Source organism: Eublepharis macularius, chromosome 16, assembly GCF_028583425.1.
Source record: "Eublepharis macularius isolate TG4126 chromosome 16, MPM_Emac_v1.0, whole genome shotgun sequence".
NCBI classification, from domain to species: domain Eukaryota; kingdom Metazoa; phylum Chordata; class Lepidosauria; order Squamata; family Eublepharidae; genus Eublepharis; species Eublepharis macularius.
Genome location: NC_072805.1, coordinates 45612989 through 45627809, shown reverse-complemented (window position 1 = coordinate 45627809; position 14821 = coordinate 45612989). Strand labels below are relative to the sequence as shown.

Below are 14821 nucleotides of genomic sequence, written 5' to 3'. Positions count from 1 at the left end.
AGTTTTCATTCCATTATGGGACTTGGTTATTGAAGCACCTTTATTGTTATGTTGAATTCTTTTTTTAAAATGTCTTTTTCTCCTGTGCAGGAACTAAGGAACCAGAAGCAGAAGATTGTCTCCGAAAGGGAACGACTTCAGGCCGAACTAGATCACTTGAGAAAGTGCCTTGCGCTGCCTGCAATGCAGTGGTCTAGAAGTTATTTCAAGGGGTATCCCAGGTGACACTCCCTTGCACTAGGCCGAACCTATAGTATAGAAATAATAATCTATTTTATTACCTGGAATATTTAATATTTTTCACTGGGAGGTTTGAAGCTTACAGAGAGAGAGAGAGAGAGAGAATGTGCCATGCATGAAGCAAAGGACTATGGGATCCAGGAAAAAAATCTACACCCTTCTCTTGACTTCAATGCAACTGAATTTTGTAACTCTACAAGTAATCCACTTAGAAGAACTTTAGTTTTGGTTAAATTTAAAAGTTTTATTTTCCCTCTGCTTTCCCTCATCCTACTTTTTTTTTTTAAAAAAAGATATTGTTTTTAATGCAGAGTTTCCACCAATGACACTAACATCCACTTCCCATTGAAGGGACTGGGATCATTTCCATATATATGTTCTTTTTGTTGCCATACTAGTACAATTGCTGTTTGGGGAATCTGTCCATTTATTTGTGCTGAAACATGCTGTTTCTTAAACCAAGAGGAAACCAGGTACACATCAGTTTGTTTTTTTAAGAGAATGAACTGGATATTTTGGATACAGAAATAAATATCTGCAGAGTAACAGGCCTAGCAGAAGAAAAATGCTACTTCCAAACTTGACTTCCCATGCATCAATCAGCTTTCTGCTGAAAATGCACCTCACTTGAAAAATAAAGTGAATAAATAAACTGAAGGTACATTTTTATTACTGGGGAGGGGAGGATGTGTACAGAACAGTGATATACATACAATACACACAAATTATGTACCCCAGTGGGTAGAATTTTCATACAAAGATTTTGCAATTAATTAAAAGTTAAAAAGGTGCTTCAGCCTTGTACTGTGTATATATTTAAAAAAAAGTTTTGTATGTTTTTATTACTTTAATTATTGTTATAAAAAGCTTGCCATTTTCAATATGTTTCTGCTTTTTGTTTTTTTGGCAAAAATAGCTTGCTTTTAGTGTTTGTACTGCTGCTGGTCAGGATATGAAACAAATATTGAAGTGTTTTTAAAAAGAATTTTAAAGAAAAAGCTTTCCACTGGGGCACGTGCTATCACTTTTAGATACGTTGCTATGTGTAGCACCAGAACTCTCTTGCTTGAAGGCCAGGAATTAATTTCTCTTCTGTCCCACTCCTAACCCTCCCCCTAGCCCACAGAATACTTAATGTCAAATGATCAGCTGTTGTTGAAACAGTGTAGTCTGAAAAGCCCAACGTTGTAGGGAACAAAATGATCAGTCTGTGAACTTTACAGTGTGCCAAACTAAAAGAGTTACACCCTTCAAAGTCTGTTGAAGTAAATGGGCTTAGAAAGGTGTAATAACCCTGCTCCAGATGACACTGTTAGTTAAAGGTACTTGGTATTTTTTTCATTTTACCACTGCAACTTGCAATCACAGAACAAGGTGTTTCAGTTTTCTGAGACTTCCACAGAATTAGATTAGCCCAGTCAAAACAGGGGACAAAAATCCTTTATAATTTGTGCTTATAGCTGTCAATGGCCCTTCACAAATGCACATCCCAGGAGCTCAGCCACTTCAATGTGGTGCAGGCTTGCAGTACAGTGCCTGGGTTATGATGTGACCGGATGGGTGAGAGAATGTTGCGTAGGTTTTTCCTACTTCATTAGCATTTGGGGTGCAGAATGCATTAGAAAGACCCAAACAATTGCTTCTGTCAACATGGTCATAGTAATCATATGCATACCCTTCGCAGCGTGGGATCACAGGTGCTGAAGTATGTTCAGATGCAAAGGGGAGCCTAAACACTGTACTTACCCAGTTTTATGTTCTTGACACAAGTAGCTGAATTGGAGACTCTATGTGCCCTTTGAAAAGATGCTTCTTGCAATATCTGGGCCTTGTAGTTATTGCCAATATTCAGTTATCTGACTAGGTGTCAAGAGCTGGGTTGGGTTAGTACTCTCCACCACCACCCCCCTTTAAGTATTTTTGAATGGAATTCAGTGGCACTGATTTCCCTAGTGAATAGCTTTGTTACCTTCCCATCCATGAATGACAACTATTAAGTATCAAATTGGCAGCAGCAGAACACAGGGCCTTTTCACTAGAGGTAAGATGAATCAGCTAGAGCCACCCCATGTGACAACTGACAATTTGATCTGCAAACATACAATGTAAGAATTCAAAGATCTTGTTTTATTTGTTAAGTCTGCTTCTCACTTCAGTTCTTAGGTGTTATGGCTACAAAGTCTTCTATGAAGCGTGAAGGGAGAACACATATAAAATGTTAGGCTCATTTTAAAATAACCAGCACCAAATTTTATATGCATGTGCTTGGCCCGCTTCCAAGAGGAATATAATTGTAAAATGAAAATTAATCCTCATAGTTCCAGTTTGAAATTATTTTCCCTCTGCCTTAACTGCTTATGCCGTCCCCAACCAATTTTTTCAGGAATAGATACACCTTGGCAATAGCCGTGTTTTGAGAATGGGAGAACATGAGAAGCTTGGGATTCACCATATTATAGTCAAAGTTCGTTTTCCTTTTTAAATGATTATAGTAGCTAATGTGCAATGCTTTGAGTCTGTTACTGTTAATTTTCTGCCCCAAATGCTGATAACTGAGGGTCAAATTGATACAATCTGCAATGGCCAGATGCAAATGAAGATAATGCCTTTGTGGCTTTCATAGTTGCACAGAAGTGGTCATTTCAGCCGGTGCAGCTTCTCCCCCTATTGAGAAAAGTATACCTCCCAAACTATTCCCTCTTGGGAGCAACTGGTAAAGAAGTACTGAAGCCCTTGGTATCTTCTGAAGACAGTATACCTATTACACCAAGAAAAGTCCAGATAACCAAATGTGGGGACCTGTATTAAAAAGTCCTGTTCCTGGATGCAGCAAGAAGAAACCTGGGGTGTTTTCACTTGTTCAAGTGACCCTTTGAACATCCAAACCTGCAATCTCTTGTAACAGTATTCTGACCATCTTTCCCTGCTCCACTAAGACAATCGGCTCTAACAGAGCATGAAATTTTAAGGGAAAGCCACTCATTTCCCCCCTTCTCTGATTATAGCTATTGTCACCCATTAGCCTAAACAAAGCTCTGCTTGTTTATCGAGTCCAAGCTATTCCAACAAAAATGTTTTACCAAAAGGCAGAAAAGAAACATATACTTTTAAAACTGTTACAGCCCACCACTTAGCTCAGATGGAAAGTATATCAGGGACAACTGAGAAGCATCCAAACTTAAATGAGGGACCACAGCAAAACTTGCTTTGCAGTGGCTAATCTGGTTTCAGTTTTGTAGGAAGCTCTTTTTCAATTTATATACAAGATGCTAACCATGGCAGCAGCTCAAACAGTAGCTAGCATATCAAATGCACTGCAGTACCAGCACAATGGGAAGTTCCAATGGCTTTGAAAAAATCAGTGCTCTAAATGTTCTTTAGAAATGTGTTAAGAGAATATCAGTGTCTCTCAATTTACTTCTGACCAAATAGTTTGATATCCAGTTTTACAATTTAAGGTGAAAACAGGGCAATTTGGCTATTTTCACACACTCACACTTCATCAAGGAGTTGGGGTGGCAGGGTTTTTTCCAAGTCAGCATGGATCACAGCTTTTGCTTCCTAATGTTGCCAATGGTGGGGTGGGGTAGGGGACTTTGGGTGTATGAACAAGGAGGCCATTACACTCATTATCCCAACATAATTGCACTATGCATAGCATTTCTTACAAATGATTTGTGTGGGATAGACATTCTGGGAAGATATTCTCAACACCTTGCTTCAGTTTTGCAAACTCAGTATTGAGGTGCTCAAAGAGACACATGAACTCCAACAAGAGTAAAATAATGAATGTGCACTTGACTCCATCCAAATTTGACTAAGTCCAGCTTTCAGGCAATGATATATAAGACACCAGATTATTCAGAGCATGTTTGAAATACTCAGTGCTCCTTAATGTGATGCGAATGCATCCAATCTGAGTTTAGGTGGTACTGATAGGAAATCGCATTATTGTCCCTCCCACTGTCCTTGAATGTTCTGTTCTCTGATAATGAATACCTTCCCTTCCATTCCACCAAGTCTTGCCCCACCGCTTAAACTCTCAAACTACCATGTTTGGTCTCCTTTGCCTCCAGGGCCATGCCGCTTGGTTGTTTGTATGTAATGTGCAGAATTTCTAAAGCCAGAGCATGAGGGGACAGCAGGAAGCTAAAGCCAGGCCTGCTGGGGCAGTTTAGATGCTGTGAGACAAACCTGTTCTAAGTGTACTTGTTTGACTTAAATGTAATGTAATATATTATTTGTTGAATGTAGTAATTAGGTATTTATGAATATATTGCTGTAATTTCTGACAACATCCAAAAATAAAATGTTCCTAAATCATGACAAAAGATTATTTTCCCAGGCCCAGTGGTGGATAAGGTTCCCCAGACTCAGCATAAATTCAAAACTCTGCTAAAGAGTCCCTTATAAGACATACATCAAACCTTGGCAGCACAATGACCATTTACTGTACCAGGCCTTTACAGCTATCTTTACAATTACAGCATACCTACTATTATAATGGCAAGCCTAGAAACTTGCAGAAAACAACATTTAAAATTAAAATACAGTGTGACTGTTCGCTGTCTTAAATGCTTATGCAGGGGGATGGAGGGATATTTATCCTCAACAAATAAAAGGATAAAACTAAGCTACACTGCTTCACGTTAGCTTTTAGGAATTAGTTTCCTCTTCAAAAGTAGTAGAATGGCAGGAGGGACAAGGCAGCCTATCGAAAGCCAAGTGTTTATATACAATGAACTGCAACCATGCCCTAAGGATTATAGAAACACTGAGTCCTCTTATATGGGTAAGATATGTTACTACATACCACTTTTTAGAACTGTTTAAACTTGGGTCTAAGAAACTATGCTCTTAAGACACTATACAGGGTGTATTTTTACACCATAAACCCACTCTTGCTTTCAGTCAATTCACAATGTAGCATATAAATTACATGTAATGCCAGACCAATAGCAAACACACATACTGCACGACTCTGAATTTTTAAAAAAGGTTCAAAAGTAATAAACTGAAATTACATTGAAGCTCTGCAAGTACTCAAGCAATTAATTCAGTTCTTGATAAACAAAATTAAAGGTATTTTACATGGTACTTTAAAAAAGGAATCCAGAGGCACCTCAGAGGCTAACAAAATTTATTAAAATATATGCTTTTATGAGCCACAGCCCACAATACTTTGAAGAACTAGCTGATTTTGTTTTGAGAGTCCTTTTTAATCAGAAATATTCCCTAGATAGCCAGCAGAGGTCAGGATGTCATAGCCCAAATGAATCTCTCCGTAGTGCCATTTAAAAGGTGTCCCGCTGTCTATTTCATTTCCTCATTCAGTCTTACTGCCTTCTATGGAATGTGTATGCCACACGGATAGCGGCATTTACTATACGATTCATAGCCCGAGTATTGTCAGCCAGGGTATACCTATGTGATTATTATGGAGAGATCCTGTCTGTGTCAAGTAGTTGGTTTTGGCACATCAACAGTAGAGGCAGTTTCCACAGAAGGGCTGAAAGCAGAATACAGGCCAGACAAAGTGACGTGCCTTGTCCTTGTGGTTCCATTTCCTACAGAATACATGCTTATGTTCGCTCATCCCACATCCAGCTTTGCACTTCACCAACCGCTGTCAAGGAAACCACAGAAAGTCCTTTATCTCCAAAGACAGATGACAAACAGACTCGAGCAAGTGGCATCACAGTGGGAGCACTATGCCCTGCCGGAGAGCTGGGTTAGCAGTTGCGCATCATTCCTCAGGCAGGCCTTGGGGGGTGCTGTGCAGCCAGGTGTTTAAAACAGTCTCATTCTGTCATCTCTCCCAGATGCCTCGAAATATAAGGACCCACTGAGGCACAAGGTCCTTGGAAGAGGGGACTGATTTGTTTTCTTCATCTCATTTTAGACTGATAGTAAAATAAACTGCAGCGAAGAACTGCAGCCAACCCATCTTGGAATGACAGTCACATGGGAGCCAAATATACTTTGGGTGAGACCGTCTGTTTTGTAGAGCGTTTTGTTGCAGCAATGGGATAATGTACCACAGATGTTACGAAAACACCCTCTGCATTACTGGTAGGCTGGATCTGCTACAGCCTCATACTTCTTCAGAAGCGGACAGCATTGAGGACGGCATTACGTTGAAATCTTCTCCAAAATACAATTCTTACAGCACCAATGAGAGAGGTGGTTTCTTTAGACTCAGGAAAGCACCCCTGCGCCTGGCCTCCACTTCACGGAGGGTTTCAGCTGTCAGAAGTCTTGAGACTGGGCACTCTCCCCAGGCTGGAGATTCGTACGTAGTTTGTACATATGGTCCAAGGCTTGCGTGAGGAAAGCCCCAGTGGTGTTGATCTCCATCAGAGTCAGATTATCCAGCTTATGAAAGACAAGGAAGAGATGTCACAGGACAATATTCACAAAGTTTTAGAACGGTAATTGCATTGAGAATAATGGAATGTGGTAGTTTTAAAAAAGTGTCCAGATCAGACAGCTGAATAGCAAGTGCTTTAAAGCAAAGAGATCAGAAGTAATTTAGATTCATGTATGACAAAAGGGTAGGTGGCTAATGTCATTAATTTTAATCTGTATTTCTAATCCTTAACACATGCTCCCCATATACTATAAAATTACTACATTCACTTGATATATTCCATCCAGAATTTCTGTTCACAGAATGGACGTTTCACATTCCTTAATATTCAATAACTAGACAGCAACCACAGTCCAGACTAACACAAAAAGAGCCTATAGTGTTTAGATTACTGCAGACTTAAAATCATTTCAACAGGTGCATCCAGCTAGCAGCCTTAGAACCATTTTATGTATTACAGATTATGAATACATACAATGTCTCATTTCAAGAGAAGATATACATTTATTTCACTAAGCACAAAAAATTGTACCATGGACATATAGTCTTCCACATGAATGCTTTAAGTGTGCCTCGTGTATCTGGAGATATGTGACTTCTCCAGAACTCCCTAGTCCATATAAAGGTGGCAAAATCAATAGATAAATCTTCAGAAGTGACATAAGGTATACATTCAATTCATGTGCAAGTAACATATAGTGTACATTCAATTCATGTGAAATGCCATACCTGTAGTACACAGCACTGTCAGCAAAGCTGCAATCAGATCATAAAAGAAACTACTGCAGTCCATTTTTTTTGTAAGTAGAGTCTACTCACCTACACAAACATACATTATTCCCTAAAGTACTCTACCTCCATAAAGCCATCACATTATCACAGATTTCTCTTACCCTGGCATGGGCTTCCTGCTGCCTGACAAAGCTATCTGCAGACAATCGGAGCTTTGCTATTCGAGTATCCCAGGTATCCTTAACCAATGTTCGAATTTCATCTGCCTTTGGAATATTGTCTACTGCACTAAAGGAGAAAGGAAATACATCACAAAGGTGTAAATTCAACACAGAAAATCCATGACTTAACAACACTGGTCAGTTCTAAAAAAGCAAGGGACTATTTTTTCACATCTCAAATTGTAGCACAGATGTGCATGGATCCATGTAATGTTGAATTCTCTCACAATATTTACGCTATTTAATTCTGCATGGACCTAATTTTAAATTAAGGCACATCCTAATATCACTACAATGGAAGACAAGCACCATGCTAACTAGTGGAAATCTCTATATTTTGTTATGTTCATCTATCAATTCAAATCTGAAGTGGCCCCTAAATTTTCCTTTGCTGGCATTGTTAACATTTATCTACCAAAAACCTTCAGAAAGTGATAAAGTGGGGTTTGCCTCCAAAAAGCAATCCAATCCAAAAAGCCCTAATCGATTTGTTATTCTTTAATGTTATCACAAGACACTCTAGTAGTAAGAATAATTATAATCTTAATCTGTTACAATAAGAAACATACTAACTAGTTTAGCAGTAGCTTGGTTAATTCCATATAGTAAGGGCTCGGCATTGGGGTGAAAGTGTCTTCTTTGCGTTCCTGATCCCGGATTTGTTCCAGCTTTTCTAAAAAGCAATCAGAAAGTTTTTTTAAGTGCTACATTTCTTAAAAAACTCAGCTCCTCCAATAAAAAATTGTACCTACAAACCCTGTGGGATGGAATATCTGCTAGAAGGCTTCAAGAGAACTCGGTACTCTGAAGGAAGCAACAGTTCCCGCACCATTAATATGTTCTGCTTGATTTTAGCATTGTGTTAAAGAATGTGATGCAAGAACACCTAGTGGGAAGCAGCACCTTGCTCCTCTACTAAGGAGGTGTTCTCTACTAAATTCACAAAGCTTGCCACAAAAACAATATAACCTAGAAAGCTGAATAGTTCTGTATGTCAATATGGAGCAATAACTCATTGTTGGCTGGGGGGGCATGAAAGTGTTTCAAGATTGCTAGTTATAGAAACAGGCAAATCTCATGAGTTACTGTTAATAAGCTAGTATGTTTCATATCTGAAAGCAGATTAGAACAGAATCACAACTTCTGATCGTACAGAAATAAGTAGTTAAAATAATACAAAAATTAGTATTTCTCATTCCACATATTTGATTAAGCTATAACCAGGTTTTTTTTTAGATTGAGATGTGTAGGCATGCATATGTTTGAACAGCTGGCCTACCTGGCACATGCTTTTAAAAACTGATAGTTGCTGTGTCCATTTCTGTTTTAATTCAATTTGTATTCTAATTTTCTAATAATAGTCTGCCTTCAGCATTCCAGGATAAAAGTCTAAGAGAACTGTTCAGAGAATAGTTGTAAAAGTCTTACCTTAGAATACGTCATAATTTTTCAACTTTAATTTCATTGTTTCATATTAACAGTTGACTAATTTAGTCCTGAACATAGGCATTAAATCTGATGGCTAAAATAGCTTTTTGTTACTTTCGCTCCAATGAACGCTGCAATTGCCAAAGCATTAATGGCCCAGTGCCTCCAACCTGAGATCCACCAACAAGAAATACCTGGGTAAATGACGAGAGTTATTCTTACCCACATCCATCCATTCTGGAGCGATCAGTCGACACTTCTGTCTCTGCTTTAAGTTGATAGCCAGCCACAGAGGAACTTCCACAGGCAGCCCAGGATTAAAGGGACCCAAGTCACCCTAAAAAACGCATTCACAATGTGAAGACAAGTACATGGAAAAGCCACAGCCATTTCCCCCCAAACCTTACTTTTTTAAAAGGAGGGAGATTAACCTTCTTACTTTTTCTGGAGGAAACACAGTGACTTGTGGAGAAGAAACTTTACATTTCCTCTGTTGGTATCTCAGGTATTGGTGAATGCAGGATTCTGTGTTTCTTCAACTCTGTATTGTATTCTTACTAATGCTATGTCTTTGTAAACTTGTGTTTATTTACCCTACGGCACTGTTTATGCCCTTGAAATTGACTGTACTAATCTCACACCGTGTAATCCGCCTTGACTCTCAGTGAGAAAGACGGAGTATAAATGACATAAATAAGTATTGGAATTTCCTTAGAAGAGAGTGGCAAGGCCAGGAAGAAGAGAGTCAGCAGGCTTTTAACCAGCCATGATGCATCACTGCGTGTTTTACTACTACTGGGCGTATTCTGGAGGTTTATCAGCATCCAGTTGTGGGCTGGAGATCTCCCAGAATGACAGCTGACCTCCATCTTGCAGTGATTAATCCCACCCCCCACAGAGAAAAGGGCTGCTTTGAAGGATGGACTCGATAGTGTTATACCCCACTGAGGTCCCTCTCCAAATCCCGCCCGCTCTTGGTACCACCGCAAAATATCCCGGAATCCCCCGACCTAGAGATGGCAACAGTCCCTGTACCGCGCATCGTCTCCCCCACCCCTCCCAGTTCTCCCGCCATTTCACTGCCTTGTCGTCCTGTTTCTCCCTTTTCCCTCTGCCCCGAAAGTCGCCGCCCAGAGCCCGCGCCCGCCGCCCTTCAACCCACCCCGATGAGGTAAATGCGGTCCAGGCTGAAGTTGGGGATGATGGTGACCAGCTCCTGCTCTGCCAAGAACTCGACCTCCGCAGGATCCATCGCCCGCCGCCGTGAGGCCCGGATTCTCTACGCCTCGGCCGCTAACTTTTAAAATAGCTGAAGAGAAAAAGAAAGGCCGCGGATTTCACCTCAGAAATGCCGCTCAAGCCCAACCCTGAGGCGACGGCAGCAGCCATTGGCTGAGAGGCGAGGCGAGGCAAGACCCGCCCACAAGCTTCACGACTTTCGCTCACGGCCCCATTTCGTGAGGTAACTATAAATCCTATTGGTTGAGGGGGGAATAAGCTCCGCCCACAGATTTTACCCGTTTCCCGGCTTTTTCGCCCCGCCAATGCTTTGTCTCGCTCACGCCCCCCATGAGGTAAATGTACCTCCTATTGGTGAGGAGAAAAGTTCCGCCTACATGTTTCAGTTGCCTCCAGGCTCTCCTTCCCCAACTTTCAGTCTCGCTGACACCTCCTCATGAGGTAACTGCAACTCCTATTAGTTAAGAGGGAAAACAAGCTCCTCCCACAAACTTCCTTTCCTTCCCGGCTCCCCCACCCTCTAACGTTCTTTCACTCTCACTCGCCCTCTTGAGGTAACTACAACTCCGATTGGTTGAGGGGGGAAAACAAGCTCCGCCCACTCAAGTTTCAGTCGCTTCCCGGTTTTCCCCCTCGACCCTAGCCAACGTTCGATCTTGCTCCCGCCCCCTCTTGAAGCTCCTGAGGCTACCATTGGTTGGGAGACAAACTATGTGAGACGCCCACAAGCCTGGCACGGGAAAGTTCCTACTCTTTGAGATAGGTGTCTGTTGATTGGACGAGAGATTATTTGCATCTTGTCTCTGATTGGCTTTTTGACAGACGCTGGTGCTGTCTGATTGGTGTAGACGTGATGATTAATGCAAAACAGGGGGGTGAGATTTGGCCTTATGCTGCTTGGCTGAAAAACGCGCCCACATGCTGTTGCCAATATCCAGTTGGTGGCTGGAGATCTCCTGAAATGACAGCTGGTCTCCAGTCTACACACATCATTTCCCCTGGAGAAAATGGCTGCTTTGGAGAGTGGACTCTGTCATAAGATACTCTATGGCATATCCCACTGAGGTCCCTCCCCAGGCTTCACTCCCTCCCCCCCAAAATCTCCAGGAATTTTCCGACCTGGAGCTTGCAAGCACTATATGTACAGCACCTAGCACATTTGAGCCTTTAAAAAGTTGTATCCCAGAAGAAACAGTAAAATAAAAGCATACATTCCAGACAGTGTGTTGTGGCACAAACAAAAATGAGTCTCTTGTGGCCACTTAGAAGATGAACAGATTTATTGTGGCAGAAGCGTTCATGGACAGGAGCTCCTTCCCTCACAAAACAGGAGGTCGAAAAGCCCATGAAATGCCACATGGTGCCCTTTGGGCCTCGTTGTTTACAATTATATATCTATAAATCTCTGACAACTGAGGATCCCCCTCACGCTGGGCTCTAAACCCCGAGAGAATCTTCTACCACAAGACATCTGTTAGTCTTGAAAGTGCCACAAGACTTAAAGATTTTATTTTTATTTTAAATAATATTCCCTTCTGTTTGATAGTCACACCTAGGCTGACAAGGTCTGCGGTTATTTTGGAATACACGATAGCTTTGTGCATGTGGTGCATACTGCACACATGTGTGTAGACACAAAATGCATAAAGCGAGGAAAGGACTCCTTCCTGATGTCAGGATTTGAGTCCAGGGGCACCTCATGTCCGTACAGTGCCTCTGCGCATACAAATGACATGTACTCAGTCTCAATCCACTCACAACATTCCCAGTGCCTCATTTTTACCCACATACGCTCTTATGTGGGGCTACCAAACATTCACAGCATTCCCAGACGCACATGGGAATGTGCCCATGGTCTTTATGGTAGTTTTAAAGTAGCCATGTACTGTTAGAGGCGCCTGGACTTGGTTTGTTAAATTGGCTTTATATTTTTATGATGTTTTAAGGTATATGATGCTTTAATGTAATGTTTTATGATGTTTTAATGTATATTTTATGTTGTAAGCCACCCTGAGCCCGTTCTCAGGTAGGGCAGGGTATACATCGAATGAAATAAATAGATAAATAATTTTTGTGCTAGACTGTGCCTCTGTGGGGCTACCAGCACGCCCAACGCATATTCTGTACCCACATAGGCTCTATGCTATGACAACGTGGGGCTACCACGTTCAGACCAAGCATGACCCTTTTGCCCAATACATGTCTCCTGAACATGTTATGTGTACAAAACTTATGACGCATTAAGTGGTTGCTTCTTTTTGCCGTTCTTTTTATATTTTGCAATCAACTGGAATTTTGCTGCCTTCATCATTTACTTTTTCCTTTTGCGTTCCAGACAATAGACTCTGCTTTTCTTTTCTTTTTCTTAATGGCTGAGGGCCACTGTGAACACCCCTTTTCATGCGCCTCGTCACACCCAGGCTGGCCTTGCTAATTAGGAAGAGCAATGGGCAACTTCCAGATGCCCTGCAAATCAAGAAGTGCTTACGGTGGGGAGAACCGAGAACAAACAACACCCTCGAGGCACACTTCAAAGACATATTAATGTCCAAAGTTCTGCATCAAGGAGGCGAGGCAGGAACAGGAAAAAAGGCTTTTATTGAGGAGTGATTTAGAGCACTGTCAAGCCGAGCTGTTAGGTTGTCAGGTTGCCATGGGAACTGAAAGCCTTCAAACAATATTAGCGGTGACAGGTCTATCTAATAGCCCGTCCATGCAATCCTCTTCAAAACATTGCCTATTTCTCTGCTTTTATATCCCAGCAGCAGCCTTGATGCAACAGGGATGAATTCAGAAAGACCCAGCATCTGGGGTAATCATCACAGCCTCCCAAATAATACTTTCCAAGGTGCCCTGATTCCTCCTTTCCTTCCACCATTATGCCTTAAATCCATATATGCTTCTCTTCAAAGGAAGAACTGAAAGATCCACTGATTGCCGTGGGCTCCCTACATTGCATGAATAATAATAAAAAAAGATAAAAGTATCGTAGGAGAGCAACAATCCCTATTCTACCCTGTCTTCTAAAAGGCCCGTTATAGTTAGATTAGACAGCCTGCTATCCATTTAGTCCTTCTTTGACACCCTAAAAAAAAGGGGAGGCAACAGCTGATGATGGAGACAACTTTTTTAAAAAATGAAAAGCTAATTTATATATCCAATTACTCCCTAAGGATGTTGTCATTCAGGTTTTTTATTATGGTCTGTTTTTGAGAAAGCCACCTGGTAATTCAAGTACAATGTTGGGTTATGTCTACACTAGGATACCTCCAGCCCTTTCTTCCCCTACTGTTACTGAAAGATAAAGGGAGGCAAGCAGCCAGGCCGGGCCTAGACTGAGCTCTCATTGCTTACTTGAACACCATTTGTTATGCTTCATTTACTTCAGTATTTTTTACAGTTGTAAGTGGTTTTCAAGGGTAGCCAATGTTTGGCTGAAAAGCTGGGCAAAAATACAATAGCGTTTTGCTTCCAATGCACATAGCAGAACAACACTGCAGAGAACACCTGAGGTCATCAGGTACGTCATCTACTAGCAGCGAGAAAGCTTGAGGTGATGTTTTCTAAATGGTCAGAAGACCACAGAAGGCTTATGCGCAGCAGCAGGGAAGAATGTCTTCTTAGCCCTTATTTGTGTTGGAAAACAGAATCCCTAAAGTTAACTTGCACTGTATAATCCATCTTAGATCTCAGTGAGAAAGGTGGACTAACAATAGCAACAACAATAATAACAGCAATAAATGAGGCTATCATATTCTAGTCACATAATGAGAAGACAAGGCTCACTGGAAAAGTCAATAATGCAGTCATGAAGGCAGTAAGAAAAGTGGAAGACCCAACATGAGATGGCTTGACTCAATAAAGGAAGCCACGTCCTCCAGTTTGGAAGATCTGAGCAAGTCTGTTTATGATAGGTCCTTTTGGAGGTCTTTTATTCATAGGGTCACCATAAGTTGCAAGCCTCAAGATAGCACAGAACACAAACACAACATTTAAAAAGAATGTGCTCTATTTCTGAGCCATGCTAAGCACTAACGTTACTGGTCAGCTGCCAGAAATCTATGTTGTGGGCACATGGTTTTTAAAAATTCATTTGAAACCACACAGGTTGTTCCAATGTTGTTCTAACAAGTAGCAGCAGTCCAGGATTATTTGCTCTCTGCCCCCCACCCCCCGGCCTCCACTCAGATAACCATCCTGGCCTCATTGCTGCCCCTGCTCTCTTTAAAAATTAAACGGAAAGCCATACATGCCTCTAGAGCTTTCTGAACTCTTGCAAGGTCACTTCCTCTCACAAGAGTTTGTCTACCACCGCTTGGACTGCTCAGGCAGCAAGCAACCAAAAATGGTGGCCAAACTTTTAGAAGAAGCTATCATGCAAAAGTTGGGGGACTGGCATGTGAGGCTTTCTGCACTGCTTTTCAAGAGGCCTGGGGCAGTGAGAAGATTTGGAAAAGTATCTCCTTCGCCATCTCCCCCTAGGGGAGATTTCTGCAAAGCACTCTACGTGGGGCTGCCCTTGAAGACTGTTTGGAAGCTACAGTTGGTACAGACTGCTGCTACAGTTGGTATAGACTGTTGACTCAAGTGG

General features: G+C 41.5%; 2 protein-coding genes across 2 annotated transcripts in view; one reads left to right on the top strand and one right to left on the bottom strand.

The window, feature by feature from the left end:
* Positions 1-4549, top strand: part of GSE1 (Gse1 coiled-coil protein) — a 350542-nt gene extending 345993 nt beyond the window's left edge. Inside the window, exon 17 of the mRNA XM_055000396.1 lies at positions 91-4549. Within this exon, the coding sequence (XP_054856371.1) occupies positions 91-225 (135 nt within the window). The 3' untranslated portion in view covers positions 226-4549. The remainder of the gene's footprint in view (positions 1-90) is intronic.
* An 834-nt stretch (positions 4550-5383) lies between these two features.
* GINS2 (GINS complex subunit 2) lies at positions 5384-10355 on the bottom strand. Its single transcript, XM_055000599.1, has 5 exons — positions 10154-10355; positions 9214-9328; positions 8137-8236; positions 7504-7630; positions 5384-6615 (listed from the first exon to the last, which is right to left on the bottom strand). Exons 1-5 carry the CDS (start codon positions 10241-10243, stop codon positions 6490-6492), a joined length of 558 nt encoding a protein of 185 aa, XP_054856574.1. The 5' UTR covers positions 10244-10355; the 3' UTR covers positions 5384-6489.
* Between the last annotated feature and the right edge of the window lie 4466 nt (positions 10356-14821).

Bases quoted from the DNA above. Each gene is read 5' to 3' on its own strand.
- GINS2 (XM_055000599.1), bottom strand. From the start codon at position 10,243: ATGGATCCTGCGGAGGTCGAGTTCTTGGCAGAGCAGGAGCTGGTCACC. The intron at 8,237-9,213 runs GTAAGAATAACT...ATTGCTTTTTAG, and splicing joins TCCAGAATGGATGGATGTGG to AAAAGCTGGAACAAATCCGG. The intron at 6,616-7,503 runs GTAAGAGAAATC...GTCTTTCATAAG, and splicing joins AGCAGGAAGCCCATGCCAGG to CTGGATAATCTGACTCTGAT.